Here is an 18,460-nt window from a genome sequence, read left to right as displayed (position 1 = left end):
CTCCCCCGTCGGAGATCGAAGCGGGATCGGGCCCGGGATGGCAGCGGGAGGGCGCTGCCGCCTGCGGGATCGCGGCCGTTCCCCGGTGCGGGCCCGGAGCCGCCGTGCGGGGCCGGGACCCGGCAGGGCGCCCTCTGGCGGACACGGAGCGCGGTGCGTGAGCGGGGGCCGGCACCGCCGGGGATCCGGGCACGGAACCGGCCCGCAGGCGGGGAGCCGGGGCCCTGCCGGGGCTCTGCGGGGCCCCCGAGAACGGCGGCAGCGGTGTTTTCCGCGTGCCCCCGGTGTCCCGGAAGCCAGAGCGGCCGCCGGTCTGTCCCTCCCTGTGCCCGTCCTCGGGCGGCCCCACGAGCGCACCTGGCCTAGGAGGTGCCACTGACGGGGGTCCAAGCACGGGCCGGTCCCAGCTCTGCCTTCAGCAGTTCCTGCCCTTCGTGCCATTGGAACTTAGGGAGTTTCAAACAGCGGCTTTTTCCCTGCCACCAATAAGGTGCAGCTCATCTGACAGCTGCCAAGTGAGATCTGATCCCCTCCTTCCTCTCCCTCAATTTCCCCACATATCACACTCTCCAATGGCAAAACTTCTGTTTTTCAAAATCCCGTTAAAATATTTAATCTTTATTTCCAGTCGGGGAAGGTCCTGCCTGGGATGGAAATGGCTAAAAAAAGAGGAAACAGAAATGCCAAAACCAAACGCTGCCACATGAGTGAAGGCAGGGAAAGCCTCGGGATGTCCCAGGTTTGTTTTATTGTCACGCCTGAAGCCTCTGCTGCTGGCCAGTGCCACCCTTATTTCCCCCAGGGACCCACAGGGCCCCAGGATGTTGCCAGAATTGGATCTTTGGGGCCAGATCCCCTCACAGCTTTAAATGGCTCCATCCTGGGCACTTCTTACAGGGGAGCAGCAATTGCACATGAAACCCCGATGGCCACTGAGAGACAAGAGAGACCTGTGATAAAAAACCTTTTTTAAAGAATAAGATCAGCAGTGGAGCAGCTTCAATATCCATATGACACAGCATCTAATTCCATCTCCTGATTTGATCTTGGCAAAAGGAAGAGTCGCCTGCCCTCAGTGTAAATATTTAGTACACAAACTACTGTCAAGAAACCCACTTTTAATAAATATCTGCAGTTCTCACTCCTATACACAAGTACTTTACAGCGCCGTGCCGGGGACAGCGTGGCCGGCTGGGCTGGGACAAGGTGGGGGTGGACATAAATTATTTATTGCAGTCAGATGCGCCGTGGGCAGGGAGGTCTGGAGCTGATCCATGCTGGAAATATAAATATCTCTCACACCTTGAAATCCACCTTGAAACTGCTTTAAACACCAGCCCTTGGAATGCTCATAGGGCAGAACTTGCTGGCCGGCACCTGGCACTGGAAAAATACAGGAAAAGAGTTGTGGGACAGCACAGAACGCTCACAATAATGCTGCTTTCCTGCATTTAGCCAACAGCTGCAGCGGTGCTCGTGCAACAACATCTGTTTCCAGGGAGACACGAGTCCTGAGGGTTCATTCGGTCTGTGGCAAGTGTTTCACCGAGTGTCCATGCCTGGTCCTGGCTGCAGTGGGGCATTTCCTACCATGGGGGTGTTCAGAGCCCAGAAGCACAGGGCTGCTGAGGTTAGGGCTAGCTTTTGGGCCCAGAGCTGGATGGAGCCCTCAGCGACTCCCTCTCACTGCCAGGAAGGTTCCTTTAGAATTTCCTCTGCGTGTCCCAGCCGGCCAGGGAAGGAGGGGTGGGAGGAGGCCGGGAGCACCAGAAAGTGAACCAGCACTTCTTGTCCTTTGTATTTACAGGGGACGACCCGTGCCCCGCAGTGCCCTGCCCGGGGCACGCAGCGTCCAGAGGTCAGGGAGTCACAGAGTGCCAAGCAGCCCCTCTCCACGGCTGTCCTGCACAGGCCTTCCCGCTCATCGTTCCACAGGGGCGGCCCTCGGAGGCCATCGCTTCCCTGTGCGCCCCTCGCCCTTCCCGGAGGTCCTGGCTGGCGCAGGGGCCCCCGCTGGCACCAGGGGCAGGGCCGGGGCGCTACCCGAGCTGAGGCTGCTGCTGTTGGCAGGGGCCTGGCGCAGGGAAGCCAGCAGCCCTGAAGCCTTGCCGGCCGCGGGAGCTCTCCAGTGCGGAACGCTGGCGCCTCGGGGCTCGGGGCTGGACGGCGGGCCGCGCCGCTGGGCCTGCTGCGCTTCCGAAGGCAGCCGGCTCGGAGAGCTGCTCCCGGCGGGCACCGCAGGCGTGGGCGCCGTCGGAGCCCTGGGCAGGCCGCCCGCATCCAGCGCTGCGTCCCCCTCGGCGCCAGCCCCGCCGGGCGGTGGGAAGCTGCTGCTCCGCCGGCTGCACGACTCGCAGCACAGCTTGTGGTAGCCAGGGATGGAGCAGTATCGGGCCAGCACTTCCATCTGGCAGAAGATGGACTTGTCTCCCAGGCAGGGCTCATCTGTAAAACACACGTCCCGGGGATGGGAACCCCACTGATGGGCACTTGGGCGTTTTGAGAGAGGCACAGACAGCAATTCCCAGGGCCAACCTCCCAGAGCTCGCCTGCACACTGGCTGTGTTCTACCCACCCCAAATGCCTTCCCTTCCAGCCTGAGAGGACATCATCCATCAGCAGCATTAAAGCCAAGGCAGACTTCCCTCCCAGAAATTAAATCCCAAGCAATAACCCTCGGAGATGCCTTAAGATCAAAAGTTAGAGTAAGATGAAGTTTTGTTCAGATTAAGTTTGGTGCTTTTCAGGAACCAAATGGAACTGTAGAACTGACGAAAGCTGTAACAGTGGGTCACACCTGAGGTGCCTTGAAGGCAGGGATTGCATCCTTTTCCCCAGAAAAAAGAACTTCCAGAGGCTCTTCCGGAAGCTTTGAGGCAAAATCAGCTTTCTGCAGGGAAAGATGTCCTCACCTGGGCACAGGGGCTGCCTCACTGTGGACTGGAAGCACATCCAGCCACCACCTTCTCCTGCTTTAGAACATCAACTGGAGCCTGAGCTCAGAGTGGGTGAGAATCAGCTCAATTCCAAGGAACTCAGTAAAATACCCCACAGGTCACCCCTGGGGCTGGGGGATGAGGGTTATAAATAGCAAATTCTACAAAATATAGACATGTCCTTGTCCTGATCCTGCTGAGCTTTCTCAGAACCCTTGCTGGTTCCTGACACAGCTGGTGTAAAAGCAGCAGCTCTGCATGGGAACGCTCCACGAGGCACTGCGAGGCTATCCCAGCCTCAGAGTGGAATTCTGGGCTAGAGGCACAGTTCCTTTTGCCTCACCACAGTGCCAGTGACCCTCATTGGGTCCTGTCCTCTCATGGTTCATTTTGGAGCATCCATTTGTGCTGGTTTAGATTCCATGACTCCACCCACAGCGTGGAGGTTTGGGGTTCTGCTTCTCTACTTCCAGCAGGTTGACTGCTTTTCCTGCCAGCTCCTGAGCAGTGTCAGGGCCGCCACGAGGGAGTTAAAACCCCAATATACCCCAAATCCTACAGAGTGAATAATCCAAAGGAAGAAATGCACTGTTGTCATAAAAAGCTTCAAAACCTGTTACAAATTCTATCAATACAATGTAATTGCAATGTATTCCTAGGAAGCTGATTAATGCTCTTGGTTCCACATTTATGTATTTTTATTCCCTCACTTGGCAGCTTGCAGAACTTACCTGGGATTTAGAGGTCAAGCAGGGTTTGTTTCAAATTGACCTTCACCTCTGGCCCCAGTCTGTGCCAACACGACTTGGGCCAATGTGGTTAAACCCTGCGTGAGCACATGTACAGGACAGACCCCGGCGTGGGGAACTGTGACATCCTGAGGCTGCTGTACCGAGCACGGCAGAAAAGCTGCTCTCTGTGTGTGACCCCTCTGCCAGGGAGGAATCACGCCCCCCACTGCAGCCATCGCAGCCTTCTCTTACCTTCACAGGCAGCGAGTTTGCAAGGCCTCACGGATTCCGGCCGCTCCCCGTCGCAGCGGTCCCCGGCGCGGCACAGCACCTGCCGGCTCTCCGTCCCCTCCCCGCACGTCACCGAGCACTGTCGGACACAGAGGGCACAGCTCAGGGCAATTCCCACGCGCCAGCCATGCCTTCTGGGACAGGCTGGTGCTGCCCCCACGGCCGCTGCTCACCTGGGACCAGGGCCCGGCTTTCCAGGGCGCGGGGCAGGGCGCCCGGTTGCAGGAGCGCCGGCTCTCGGGGCGATCCCCGCTGCAGAACTTGGCCTGGACCGAGCGGTTGGTGCCGTCCGCGAGGGGCTGGATGCAGCGCACCGTGCGGAGCTGGTAGCCAGAATTCCCACACGTCTTGGTGCAGTGCTCCCACTCATCCGCTGCCCAGCTGCGAAGGGAAATGGAGTCAGACACTGTCAACTGTTAACCTTTTCATCCTGCTGTGCCTGCCTCATCCCTGGAGCCAGCTCATCTAGTGGAAAAACTCCCTTCCCATGGCAGGGGGCTGGAAAGAGATGAGCTTTAAGGCACCTCCCAACCCAATCTATTCCATGATTTTATATACATATATATACACTACAACCACCCAGTCAGATCAGTATCCATGCTTACATAGGTAGAAACTCCCCTCCACATTCAGGAACTGCAGGCTGGCAAGCTGTCAGCATGCCCTCAAATTCATCCCACCCAGTCTGGCTGGGGCTACCCTGTCCCTGAAGGAGCAATGCCTGCTCTCCGTGCCCAGCTGCACTCACAGGGGCTCTGTGCACTCCTGCAGGTTGCACATCCTGCGGATGGGCTTTGGCTTTTTGCTGCCTTCGCAGAAGCTGCGATGAACCATCTTGTTGTCGCTCTTCCTGCGGCACCCGTACTTGGTGTACTGGAACCCTGGGAAACACGTCAGAGGAATCACAAGAATCAGGTCCTTGTTGGAATGTTTGGCTTAAACAGGGTTTTCTGGCCCAGTAAATGGGTTTACAGGACAGGTGTTTTGGAATTTGCATTCCCCATTATCTGCTTAAGAGCCATGGATAGACCACAAGTACAGGGAATGCTCAGGAGCACCAATGCCTGAGTTTGGGCATCCAAAGTAGCTTTGGGGTCTGAATGTAAACACCAGAAGAAACCTTTTTCTTCCTAGGCTGCAAGTGTGACACCTGAGAACAATCCTGCGCTTCAGGTATTTTAAGCCTGAGCCCTAAAATAACAAACCGCTGTTGAAAAAAGGGGAAGCCAAGAATCTAACTCATTCCTTCCCCCTGCCTTTTTTGGCAATTTGTCCCTTGTCACAGGTGCTCACCTCCCCCGCAGGGTTTGGAGCACTGGGACCAGCTCTTCAAGGCCCACTCGAAGGTGTCCGTGTCCTCCCGCAGCACGTTGTTGCTGTGGATGGTGGGCACCGAATCCTCGTGGATGATGTATCTGTAGGTCAGGCTGGATCGGGTGTCGTTCTCCCGAGGAATGATCTGGGAATAAGCAAACACAAACCCAGCACTGGTACCGACTCCTCTGCTAAGCACAGACACCGAGGTCTGGCTCTGGGATGGTCCCTAAGGCCGAGCTCAGCGCGTCACCCACCAGCACCACCACGGCATCGTGCAGGGGCCCGTCCGTGTGCAGCGTCTCCGTGTTGTCCTCGATGCTGTACTCCCACTGCACGCCCAGATCGATGAAGGATCGGGACCTGGCCTCCTCCCCTTTGCCATTCAGGATATAGTGTCCTGTAGCCTGGTTCTTGATTGCTGGGAGGAGTGAGAGCAGAGCCTGTCGTGCCTCCCCCGCACTGGCAGCAATCGGGGTGGCACGGGGAGGGGGATTTCCATCAGATTATGAAAACAACAGATTTTCATCACATTTTACTTTGCCCGGTGCACACAGGTTAGCGTGTCCCAGATGCTAAAATCTCTAGGTGGTGCTAAAATCTGTAAGTGAAGAGCTGAGGAATAGGAGCCCTGTGGAACTGCCAGGGTTTGGGCTTCCACAGCACACCTCAACAGTCAGGTACAGCAGGGACTATGATGATGATGATGATGATGATGCTTCAGTTAGAAGCCAATTCATTAAGAGCTGGCATCACAGAATGCTTTGGATTGCAAAGGACCTTAAAGATCATTAAGTTCCCAGAGCCATTGTTCTTCTGTACAGCTTTTTGCAATGCACAACAGGAATAATTAAAAGATACTGAATTAGATTCACCCTGACAGTTCCCACTTGGATGTGAGTCATCACAATCCTTGGTTAGCACACATGCAAAGGGGGGTCACTTTACCATTCTGGAGAATTCAAATGAGCAGATGTTTGTTTGCTGAGCTGTAGGACAGGAGGACTCAGCCCAGACCATGGAATTTGGAAAGCCCACATTTACCCAACCCCTTCACTGGATTCTCTCATCCCTCAGGTTCTCTGGCATGAGTCCCCCATGTTTCTTCTCAAACTTGAGCAGAAGAACACTTACCCAGAAAGTGAGGAGAGGCCTCATCTTCTTGGATAAACACATGTCGAGCCCCGGGAGGGATATCAAACATCTTAAGGTACCCTTTGGCAGGTGCAGGGTCAGTGGAGGCAGCAGGGAGGGAAAGAGAAAGGAACAGAGAAATGGTCAGGGGCACAGGGCACGCCCTGCTTGCAGGAGAGGGCATCTGGCAGCCATGGATGAGCAGGGCTGGGAGGCATGGAGCCAATGGGTTTGTAACGGGTGGGAGAGGCCCAGTTACAGATGGATTTGCCACTTCCCACCTGGGATCAGTTTAATAGTGCTGCTCCAAGCAGGATCTATCACCAGTTCAGGCACAGAGATGTTTCCTGTGCTCCTCAGCACAAGCACAAGCCTTTCTCACTACTTTCCCAAAGCAGTCCTCAGCCAGGCTGTTGGACTGGAACCCATGACTGCCCTTTCAGATGGACACGTCTGCAGTGAAAGTCAAAAGCTGTTCCCAAAGGAAAATGTTCTTAGTTTCAATTTCAATTATTTAGCAGAGCAAATCACAGGTAATTTGTGTAAAATTAAGGAAGCACTGCCATTAGGAAGACTAGAATCCCTTCCAGGGATGGGTCACATATCAAATTTAATCAAGAGCCCCCTAAGTTCTCCAAGTGCATGGCATTTTCATATTCCTGTTACTTTCTTTTTAACAACTGCAGATTTAATTAAGCAAAATCACTGGATTCTGGGACTGCTGGGTGTAGTGGCAGTCTGTCCTTGACATACACAGCTCCTGAGAAAATCCAAGTGAAGGAACAGAAGAGCTGGGAATAGGGAAGATCACAGTCCTGGCTGAGCAGTACCTGTGCCCAACAGCACTTCCAATCTTTTCCTTTGCCTTTAGAGCACAGGGAACATCAAGATTTTGCCTTGTTTGGCAATGTCTGTGTTTACAGCAAGACAGGAACTGCCATTCCCAGGGCTGCCCCTCTCCCTACAAGCCCTGCACTTTCCCAGAATGTTTTGAGGCTCCTTTGTCCCAGAAGGGGAAATACTGTGAGCTCCTCTGGGTAAGGGAAAGGCTCCTCTGGTCTTCCCTTAGACAGAACACCTGGAATTAGTGTCCTGAGAGCTGAGTCTGGTCATTCCATTAACTGGGTGCCACCCAGATGCTCTTTACAAGGAAAAGATATAAATTACATCAGAGACAAATGTATCTACAGCAGATTTGGACACATCTGGGCAAGATGACCAGTCCATGGAAGTCAGATAATCCGGGCAGGATTTTAAGTTGGGTACTTGCAGAAACTGTTTTCTAGAACCTCCAATCCTGTTTAAGCACCTCTTGCTTACATGTTTCCCTGTAGGAAGAGGTCTATCAGCCTCCTTAATGACCAGGTTACCCAGGCTAGGGAAAATCTATCAGCATTCCCTGAACACCTCCATCACTTCCATACCCATCCACAAACAGGGGTTGATGGAGAGCAGCTTATCCTGAACAGGCTCAGAGTTGGGCCTCATGGGATGGTGTTACACCCATCATTCCCAAGGTTTGAATGATTATGTCTTGTGTGTGTGAGTGCCCCACAAACCCCAGAGGCAGCAGGAGTCCCAGCCAGCTGTTGGCAGCTGTAATTCCTACCGAGCTTTTTGGGAGTGCGGGTGTAGGTCCCCTTCACGGTCCGGCAGTGGGAGTCGTCCCCGCCGCAGACCCCACACTGGTCCTCAGCCTTGCTGGAGCCAATTTCCTTGTCACAGCCCACTTTCTGCAGGAAAAACGGAGAGACTGGATATTAGGAGGGAATTCTTTCCTTAACAGTGCTGAGGCCCCAGCTCAGGCTGCTCAGGGAGGCTGGAAGTGTTCAAGGCCAGGCTGGATGGGGCTAGTGGAAGGAAATGGCACTGGAGTGGAACTGATGGTGTGTAAGGTCCCTTCCAGCCCAAACCAGTCTGGGATTCTATGATAAGATACAATGAGTGGAAGACAAGAGGAGCATTTGCCTGGAACAGGTCTGTGCTGTTCTCTCATTTAATTTACATCTCAAGGAATCAGAGGAATACAGTGCTGCAAACACGGAATTCAGAGACATCTGCCAAGTCTCTCTCTGCCCGTGAGCTGCTCCTATGAGCTGTCCCCAGAGCAGGTGCCACTCACCACGCATTCCCCACGGACACAGATGCTGTAGGGATCCCTGTAGGAGCAGCGAGTCCCGTCGTGCACCGGCTGCTTCATGTGAGCCACATCCCCCGTTTCTCGGGACTGGCAGTACAGGTGACATCTCTTGGGAGCTGTGGAGCCAGGGAAAACAAAGGGCTGCAGGGAGGACACTGATCCAGGCGTGCTCCCAACAGCTATCCCACCGAAGGAGCAAGGAGTGAGAAGGGCCAGGCAGGTTTGGGGGTGAGCATGGGGGCGGAGCAGGGGAACGGGGTGGTTTGGGAAGGAACACGTGCATTGCAGGGAATTTTTTGGGGGGAAATGGGGATGTTCGGGCAGAACCCAGGGGATTTAGGGCAAAACTGGTGGTTTTGAGACACAGTGTGGCCATTTGGAGTAAAAAGTATCCATTTCAGGGATAAACAAGCGATTTGAAGTAATAAAGGCAAATTTTAGGGCTAAACAGGAGGCCTGGGGGGAAACGGGGCATTTTAGGGCAAGGCTTGTGATTTTGAGACATCATTCTGCAACTTTGGAGCAAAAATGTCAACTTTAAGGATGAAGGGGCATATCTGGGGGGAAAATTGGGGCTTTGGCAGTAAAAAGGGCAAATTTTCCCAGAGTAGGGAAAATGCAGGTTAAATTCAGGGATTTAGGGCAAGTCTGCTATTTTTCACATATAATGTGTTAATTTAGGGTCGAAGCTGTGAATTTTAGGGATAAATAAGAGAGAAATTGATTGTTTGGGGCTAAAATGGAAAAAACTTGAGTAAGAGCAGGGAATTTGGGTAATAAAGTCCGGATTTAAGGCAAAACTATTGATTTCCAGACAAAACAGAGAGATGGATGGGGAGGGAACCAACTTATTTGCTTTTCTGGGATTTCTGGGCCTGCCCCTGAGATATCCAGGCCAAGGGGAATGTTTCAAACCCTTTCAAGAGTCACAAAAGGCCCAGAGCAGGACGCACGGTCGGGGTGCTCGTAGGGCAGCCAGTGGTGCCGGCTGCCCTGGAACTCGAAGTGGGAATTGCGTTGCTGGCACTGCTGTGCCCTGAAGTCCTCAAAGTGCTTCGGACACTCCTCGGTGCTGCACAGCTGGAACTCAAAATTCACCCCGGCACAATCGTCACCTCCATTGATGGGCCTGGGAGAAGAAAACATTCCAGAGATTTTCATCAGGGAGAAATAGAAATTGTTCCCTCTGAGGGTGCTGAGGCGCTGGCACAGGCTGCCCCATCCCTGGAAGTGTCCAAGGCCAGCCTGGACAGGGCTTGGAGCAACGTGGGCTGGTGGAAAGTGTCCCTGCCCATGGCAGGAGGTGGAATGGGCTTTAAGGTCCCTGCCAACCCAGCCCAGTCTGGGATTTTGTAACTCTATGGAATTCTTGGATTCTCCAAAAGTGATCCCATTTTGAGGGGCTTGAACAGAATGTCCACCCAAAACCCCAATGCCATTTCAAGTGACCCCTCTGAGGATGCCCAGCTCCCACACCTACATTGGGTTGTTGCACTGGCGCGTGCGGAAGCGAACCCCAGTTCCACAGGTCCGTGAGCAGGAGCCAAACTTGGTCCAGGCTCCCCAGTGTCCATCCTGCTTCAGCTGGTTGGTGTTCTTCCACATGCAGTGGCCCTTGTAGCACCACTGAGGGAAATGGGGCAGGAAACAGGTGAGAACAGACACAATCCCCAAATCAAATGTATTAGCACTGGACAGCAATATTTTGCTGCTGCCTGGGGCACATTCAGATTGTACAAGTGGCTCTCCTGAATTTCAAAATAAAGGGAATCTGCTAAAAAAAACCCCAGGCATCTGAGTGTAATTTTATAACTGAAAATGGATTGGCAGCAGGACATGCACTAATGGGGATGTTAAAGGGAAAAATCAGGCACTAATCCTCAGCCTACACAAACATTTGCCACAGGGTGCCTGGACAGAGAGTTCTGAGCAGCCATGCCACAGCAACAGCATCATCTGCTTCCCTGGATTTTGAAAGGCACTGACATAAACTTTGCAGATGAGACAGAACCCAAAAAACCTAACAAAGAGGCCACAGAACAGGTTGCACCTCAGCTGGAATCTCTATGCCCAAAATGTGCTAGGGCAAACCTTGTACAGCTCCCAGAATATCCAGGGGGAAAGCACAGCTTCACCCCAGGAACACCAGGCAATTCCCCGCTCCCCGCTGCGCCCTTCAGCCCAAATGGAGGTAACTGTTGGGTGTTTCCCAGGACAGACAGAGTGCCAGACTCACTTTTCCTGGGGCACACTCCGTGCCATCGAGGGGAGGTCCCTTCTTGGTCTTGCAGAAGTAGGGGTTATCGGGATGGCTGCACCACAGCTGCTTGCACGGATCGAAGGTTCGGAACTGGAAAACACACAAAGAGACCAAATGCAGAACGTGAGATGGCTTCTACTTTTTGGACAAGCAAATACTTTTGTATTTTGTTTATAATTTATTTGTATCTGATATTTTATTTATGCTTTTTGAATAAGGATCCAACCCACTCCGTAGATTCCATCTCACACACCCCAATGAGCCTGGCATCTTCAGGGCAGTGCTTATTCCCTGCATCCCCCAGCCCTGGGCTAGTGAAAAGAGCAAAGAAGACACCCAGAAGTGGGACAAAAAGGAGATTTTTTTTCCCCCTCTTCTTTCTTGGGATTGCTCTCACCTATCTGTGCCATGCGGACCACGCTGCCACTCATTTTCCCATTATTCCACAAGACCCAGAGGACTGAGTTTCCCCCATAAATATCCCTCTGCTCTTTAGAGCTCTCTAAATACTGCATGAACTTCTCTCCAGTGACCATGGCACTGCAGCTCTCCCATCAGCCACACCCCCTCGCTGTGCCTGGACGTACAGCTGTGCACATCCTGTAGCCCACGCCGAAGTCGAAACGGCACTGCTCATCCATGGAATAGTTGATGCCTGGCAGCTCAGGAAGCTTGGGCCAGTCGTGCTCAAAGGGGTCATCGAGAAGACAGTCATAAGAGCTATGGAAAGAGACAGAAAAAAAATACTGTGAGAGGATGTATACTTCTAAATGCTGCCCCATTCCTGGAACTGTCCAAGGCCAGGTTGGGTGGGGCTTGCTTGGAGCAACCTGGTCTAGTGGAAGGTGCCCCTGTCCGTGGCAGGGGCTTTGGAATGAGATGAGCTTTAAGGTCCCTTCCAACCCAAACCAATCTGGGATTCTGTGACAATCTGAGACCTAGTCCAAATCCCACTGGAGTCAGAGGGGTCTTTCCACAGACTTTTCATCCCGAGCAGATGGGCTATGGAACAGCCCCGAGTGAGGACACAGCCTTCATGGGTCAGAGCTTTTCTAACAGAGAACTGAAGGGACAGAGGGTCTAAAAAAAGAGGGATCAGAGCCTGGCTGCACCGGGGAGGCCTTACTGGATGTATCTCCTGAGCTCCTGGCCGCTGCAGCGGGACCAGTGGTAGCGGTGGAAGGCGGCCTGCACCAAGGGGGCCATGACACTGCCCATCGCCGTCTCGTCCCCACATCTGTTCCCTTGCCCATCGTGCTCCATGCCCAGCCTGGAACAAAGAACTCCCCTCAGAGCTACTGCAAAAACAACTGTAAGGAAACAGCTCTGGAAGAGGTACCAAACCTGACCCACCAGTACAGGAGGTTGAGGAGAAGGCAGTGAAGGACACTCACACCAGCTCCTGTCTCCACTGCCTGGACCTCCCAAGTCCCTTCCTCAGAGAAAACAATTTCACCCTGCCTCCCCTTCCTTTCTTCCCCCACTTGTCTCTCCATTGCTTCAACCACTACTGCATTCCCAGGGGGTTGGAAATAAAACCAGGACAGCTTCCACGGAGCCATTAAATCCAACACCCTTGGAGCAAGCAGGAGGTGCAGCACAGCATTTTGGTGTGACCTGATGGTACAAGTGGTACTTACACGTGCCCAGTCTCATGAGCAACAACAAAGGCTGATGAAAACCCATCCTCATGGTTGAGGGTGCAGCTCCGGACCGGGTGGCACATGCCCGTCACAGGAGCATATCCTACAGAGAGACATCAGGGCTGAGTCTTGTGCTCAGCACACGGATTTTAAATGAGAACCCCCAGAAAACTTCCTCAGGAAAAGCTAACATTGCTCTAAGGCCAGGGCAGCCTGCCTGGCTCCTCATCCTGACCTGCTCTGACACATCCCGAACTCTGGGACTTCCTGCCCATTATCATTAGTTCCCCGAGGCCAAAGGATGGATGTAGGTGTCAGGGTGGCTGGGATGACAATAAATGGAAATCTCTGGTGAAAGATGCAATAAAATAAAAGGAGTGGAATGCCACGTGCATTGAGGTTCCCAGTGATCCCTGCACACACAGGAGTTTGAAGAGAGCTAAGAAGTACTTATTTACAACTCTCAAGAAAGAAAACCCATCTGTGGTTGGCTATAAACGGCAAGGACTCATGGCAAGTTCTCCTTGCTTTTGAAACAGCTTGTGGAATGAACAAAGCAGGGAGCTCACAATGCAATTCCCAATTTTTCCTCTTTTCTGGCAGATGCCAGCCAAGAAACACCGAGCCCAGAGCTCTGCTCCGGGTCAGCTGCATTACCTTGCATACCAGCGGGCCCAAAATCTTGCCTGGTTAAGAAGATGGCATGGTCGTGGTGCTCGGCGTGGCTGGGGTCCGGCCTCTGCTGCTGATAGGCCCAGCGGCACACGTTCTCCAGGCTGCGCGAGGGGTTCCCCCTTTCGATCAGGCTGATGGACTGAGGCAGCCACACGTTACACCCCGCGGCTCCCAGAGGCAGCCCCTCAGCAGGGTGTGGATGTTCTGCCCAGGGGATGAGGGGGAGAAGCGGCTCGCTCACCTTGGCGTACCCCAACATGATCATTCGGACCAGCACGACGTTGATGTGAACACCCAGGGACTCGTCGTGGTAAATTTCGTTCACCTGAGGGGAAAAAAGAGGAAAAAATCAAAAAGGAAAAAAACCCACTGATGATACCAAGGGAACTTCCAAGGCCACGGAGATGTTTTTTCAAGGGCCTGAATGACTCCAGTCCTCAGAAGAGGATTCAAGTCTCGGATCATTTCTGCCCAGTGGAAAGCATAGATTGACTTGCTGTCATCACATACCCCCTTCACACGGAGCCTGGGGAAGCACATGTCCAGCCTCCTCTCATGTTTCATGGATCAGAGCTCAAAGAAAAGGGGACTGGGGAAAAGACTTCAAGTACAAACCCCACAAATCACAGAATCCCAGACTGGTTTGGGCTGGAAGGCACCTTAAACCTCATCTCATTCCACCTCTCTGCCACGGCCAGCAACCTCTTCCACTAGACCAGGCTGCTCCAAGCCTTGTCCAACCTGGCCTGGAGCACTTCCACTGCTTCTTGTTCTGAAGGGTATTTTTTTTAGGAGCAACTTATACGGCTGCCCTACTTTTTCAAGATCAGTTAGAATTCTGTGGTCACTTCTGTACTAAAAAGAGGCTTTGTGGAAGGGAAGTTAGAAAAACAGAATTATGCAGATGGGCCAAAAGTTGTCCTTCTTGAGGCCCTTCCCTGTGTCTGGGAAGGTGAGAAATGTCCTGGCACCAGAGTGTGAAACATCTGCAGGTCCTCAATGAAGCTCCTCATTCCCCTGAAAACAAAATAAATATTATATTATGGGCAACTGGTGAGAAATAAACACCCCTGTTCAGAGGTTGGTGGGTTTGAGCAGCAGTTAGAGGGTTGTTTTATTTTTCAGTCAGGCTAAACAGAACTTCCCCTCAGGGAAAAAAGGGCACTGGGAGCTGTCCAGACTGTGGGCCCTGGCACGAGGATTTCAGCCCATGGTTTAAACCTGAAATCCCTGAGGCTGAGAGCAGTGTCAGCAGGGCAGTGGGACAGAGAATGAGCACAGAGCTCAGGCTGACTGTCCTGTGAAGCAATCATCCCAAAGGTCAGGTATTCCTCTCTTATTTTCTTCCCATCAATGAAAGAGCATTGCTCCCACAAAGAGCTGGGCCAGAATAAGTGCTCACAACTTCCCTTGTGCCAGTAGACAACAGGGGAGTTTTCTAGACACAGGAATGACTTCCATGGAGATGAAAAGGACCCTGGAGATGACCTTAAGCTTCAAGTCTTTAAGATTTCCCAACAGCCCCCATTTTATCCCATTCTCTGGATGGCTCTGGCAGCAGGGAGTCAGCTCGCTCTGCCTTCGGCCCCAGCAGATGGAGCCGCAGGCATGTGAAAAACATGGGAGTGGTCTGGGCCATGGACCAGCCCAGCTGCTCACTGAAGAGGCTGCAAAACCAAAAGGACAATATTCTGCAATAATGTGCAATGGAGATTCAATGTTGATGTTCCACGGTGTATGTGGGAAAAAGGAGATGATCCTGTGAGTGATGTGCCAGAAAACATCACATTGGTTGGGGTAAATTTCATACAGGAATCATTTTTTTCCTCTCAGATTCTAAGTTCTCAAATTTAGAAGCTCTGTAAACCCAAGGAATCATTTCAAAATAATTCCAGGAATAAAAGAGTGTAAAACATAGAATCATTCCTACGTCCATAAAATCATCATTAACGGGAATCATTATGGGAATAATTATTCCCTCATGTTCATCCTTAAGAGACTGCTTTTATTTCCTGGAAAACCTTAGAATCCCACAGTTTCTAAGACAGATCTACCGGTATTACCAGAAGGTCTGCTCTGTCAAAGAGCCACTGAGAGTTTAGAACCCCTTTTCCCCTACATATTTATGCTTTAATCAGTTTTTCTCCACATCTGTGTTGTGGGAGAAGCTCAGAGTTACTAGAAATGGATCAAGTTTACTTTCTTCCTTACTATTTTTCAACTATTTCCTCATTATTGGAAACACCCTCGAATGTGCCCTAGGAAGGAAACTACTGTGAAAAAGATGAATTCAGGGAACATCTTAAAACCAGAACACCTTCTCCAGCAGCAGTCAGAATGATCCCATTGCTGTTATCCCCACACCCAGTATGGGTTTCCCAGCAGCCACTGCAGCTGCCAAAGGATACTCACGATGTTCATGAGGGTGAGGAGGTAGTTCTGGACGTGCTCCTTGCCGTGGAACCGCACCACAGAGTCGTCCACCCCCAGCAGCACCTCGATGTTGTGGTCGTTGTCTCCGGCGTGGCGGCGGCGCCGCAGGCTCTCGTTCAGCTGCTGCTCCACGCGGCCGTGCAGGGAACTCAGCGCTCCCAGGCCAGCCAGGAGGGACTCTGCAAGGACAGCCTGCCATCAGTGGAGCCACAACTCCTGCCCCATCCCTGGAAGTGCTCCAGGACAGGCTGCACGGGGCTTGGAGGAACCTGCTCCAGTGGAAGGTGTCCCTGCCCCGGCAGGGGGTTGGAAATGAGTGGTCTTTAAAGTCTCTTCCAACCCATCCCAACCTGTTCTGTGATTCCACTATATCACCAATGGAATTCCAGTTCTATTTCAGAAACATCCTCCCACAAAGCATCCTCAACTCCAGAGTCACCACTTCTCTGGATGAAATACATGAGGAACCCTGAAGAAATTATTCTTGTGGAGTAGGGCTGGAAGAAATCACCAGAAAACCAAGAAAAAAAAATTCATTCAACCACATGGGTCTGTTATTGCCCATGGTTCTCATTCCTCAGACAAAATCCAAAGCTGTCGCTTCCACTTAGGGCAGTAAAACAAAACATGGCCAGGGATTGACAGGTAAAACCTCACAGCTGTAGGATACTTGGCTCCTCCCAAATCCACACCAGTGCTCCAGCAATCTCTGAGCAATGACCATCACTGAGGAACATCTCGTGGTGCACACACTGAGCTGTGTGCTATGGTTCCTGTGTCCCTGTGACAGTCAGGAGCACCCCTGTTCCCCCACTCTTCCCAAAAACATTCAGGGAGCTCCCTGCTCCACAAACCCAGCAGGAGCAAGCAGCATGCAGGGGATGGAGAGGAGAGAACACTCCTGCTTTCCACTCATGCTCTATCAGGGCACTTTCCCCTACGACAGCAAACTTCCAGCCCTTCTCCTCTGGGCTGGAATTCATCAATGCCAAGGCTGCAAGTCCACAAACCAGCCCTTCCTGTGTCTTCAGGCACTCTCAAGTATGCCAAGCCCAGGGCAGCACAACAGTGGGAAAATCATACACCCACTCCAATTCCAAAACCCACTCCAGCTGGCACAGCTGCCAAGCACAGCATCCAAGGGAAACCCAGCTGGAACACTGTCACACTGTGGTGCCCACGGTGCCAACTTCCCATAGCTTGCAGTGCCCAGCCCAAAAAACACCGTGTCACGTGAGGGGTTTATCTGTTCTCTGGTCTGTTTTCCCTAAAGCAGCACTTCAGAGCAAGCAGCCAGGCTCCATCCCAGCTTGCAGGTACTGCCCACTGCTGTTTCAGAGGATGCAGTCTGCACCCATGGCCAAGCACTTAACAGAACATATGGGATCTAAGTCCATTGGGCCCAACTGCTCCCCCAGCACTGCCAAGGCCACCACTAAACCATGTCCCCAAGTGCCACATCCACACAGCTTTTAAATCCCTCTAGGGATGGGAAATCCATCGCTCCCCTGGGCAGCCTGTGTCAGGGCCAGACAACAGTTTCTGTAAGAAATTTTCCCTAATGTCCAACCTAAACTTTTCCTGGCACATCTTCAGGCCATTTCCTCTTGTCTGATCACCTGTTATAACCTGGGAGAAAGATAACACATGGGGCAACAGTGAAGAAACACACAGAACCAGTCTGGCTGTTTGAGGATTTGAGCTAGACAGACTAATCCATCTTAATCTCATTCTGGAATTAGCTGGTTTGTTACCTCTTCCTTTTTTAATTTGCTAGTCACCTGCACCACTTACATCCCAACCTTACCTGCAGGAGCAGAGCAGCCCATGCTCTTGTGCCAAGAGAAATGGCTGTTCTGGGTTACAGCAGGTGTTTGTCCTGGAGTGTGACTGTAAAATAATGGAACTACAGCTCTTTCCCTGCTATTAAATAAAGCTGTGATCTGCCCAAATCTCATTTCATCCACGCTGTTATCCACCAACCCTCCTAAACCAACCCTCCTCGGCATCACTCGCATGGGAGACTCTTACCATCTTATTTTATATTGTAAAATACACGGGCTCAATTCGGTGTGCTAGTGATAGAAGCATTCCTTAAATATGTATGTATACACACCATCCATCCATCCATCCATCCATCTGTCTGTCTATGTTCCTCCCATATGTTCACTAGCTCCATTGACTAATTTAGCCTTTTTCTGAACAGACAGCAAGGAAAAGTATCTGGGGAAGATCCACACCGTCACTAATTCAAAATGCAACTAATGAGAAACCAGTGTGGAACCCACGGAGATCAATCCAAGTCCCTTTCCAAAGAGTGTGTTAATGTACAAATGTCCCCAGGGACAGACGTGTTCTGCAGCTACTAAAAAATTCTGTTCTGCTATTCCCAAAGTAGGGAAAGTAGGCCAGTCCATCCCGTCACCGCCTCCTGAGCCTTATTTTGAAGTGTGCCTTTTGAATAGGCAGCGAAGAGAAAAAGAATCATTTCGTTCAAACACACATTCCAGAGAGTTCCAGCATCATTCCCAGTGATTTCCACACAGAGTGTGCACATGCAGCATTTCTGTGGTGTTGCTGGTACTGCCTGATTGGGAGGGGTCAGCAAGAGAAACCACCCAGGTCGGCAGGGCGAAGACATGATGACAGGATGTTCTCATTAGGTTCTGGGATGTGCTGCAACTCGTGTGCTCTGATTTATTAGGTCCTTAAAAAACAAAACCCTGGCAACCCTGACACATTCCCCCTTATCTTTTCTTGAAGAGTTGCCTGAAATTGCCTTTTCCTCCAGAAGCGCCAAATGACTTTCTACCACCACCACAACAGTTTTGTGGCACGAAAGGAATGTGTCCTCTCCTAAGGTCCCTGTCCCAAACCCCCTTCCCATGTGAAGCACTGACACT

The 18,460-nt window shown here is 52.0% G+C and overlaps 1 protein-coding gene across 1 annotated transcript in view; it reads right to left on the bottom strand.

Annotated features, from left to right (window-relative positions):
• Positions 1 to 1,098: 1,098 nt before the first annotated feature.
• Positions 1,099 to 18,460, bottom strand: part of ADAMTS3 (ADAM metallopeptidase with thrombospondin type 1 motif 3) — a 56,651-nt gene continuing 39,289 nt past the window's right edge. The window contains exons 5-22 of the mRNA XM_059843520.1: positions 15,537 to 15,736; positions 13,366 to 13,449; positions 13,107 to 13,263; positions 12,447 to 12,552; positions 11,933 to 12,076; positions 11,394 to 11,526; positions 10,783 to 10,896; positions 10,027 to 10,172; positions 9,500 to 9,675; positions 8,529 to 8,662; positions 8,016 to 8,139; positions 6,407 to 6,487; positions 5,530 to 5,693; positions 5,252 to 5,417; positions 4,707 to 4,839; positions 4,132 to 4,339; positions 3,920 to 4,037; positions 1,099 to 2,445 (exon numbers count right to left, since the gene is read on the bottom strand). Coding sequence (XP_059699503.1) covers positions 1,922 to 2,445; positions 3,920 to 4,037; positions 4,132 to 4,339; positions 4,707 to 4,839; positions 5,252 to 5,417; positions 5,530 to 5,693; positions 6,407 to 6,487; positions 8,016 to 8,139; positions 8,529 to 8,662; positions 9,500 to 9,675; positions 10,027 to 10,172; positions 10,783 to 10,896; positions 11,394 to 11,526; positions 11,933 to 12,076; positions 12,447 to 12,552; positions 13,107 to 13,263; positions 13,366 to 13,449; positions 15,537 to 15,736 — 2,912 coding nt within the window. The 3' untranslated portion in view covers positions 1,099 to 1,921. The remainder of the gene's footprint in view (positions 2,446 to 3,919; positions 4,038 to 4,131; positions 4,340 to 4,706; positions 4,840 to 5,251; positions 5,418 to 5,529; positions 5,694 to 6,406; positions 6,488 to 8,015; positions 8,140 to 8,528; positions 8,663 to 9,499; positions 9,676 to 10,026; positions 10,173 to 10,782; positions 10,897 to 11,393; positions 11,527 to 11,932; positions 12,077 to 12,446; positions 12,553 to 13,106; positions 13,264 to 13,365; positions 13,450 to 15,536; positions 15,737 to 18,460) is intronic.

The sequence above is a fragment of the Haemorhous mexicanus genome, chromosome 4, assembly GCF_027477595.1.
Source record: "Haemorhous mexicanus isolate bHaeMex1 chromosome 4, bHaeMex1.pri, whole genome shotgun sequence".
Taxonomy (NCBI): Eukaryota; Metazoa; Chordata; class Aves; order Passeriformes; family Fringillidae; genus Haemorhous; species Haemorhous mexicanus.
Note: the sequence above shows the minus strand (reverse complement) of the source record. Positions and strands in the feature narration are given on the sequence as shown.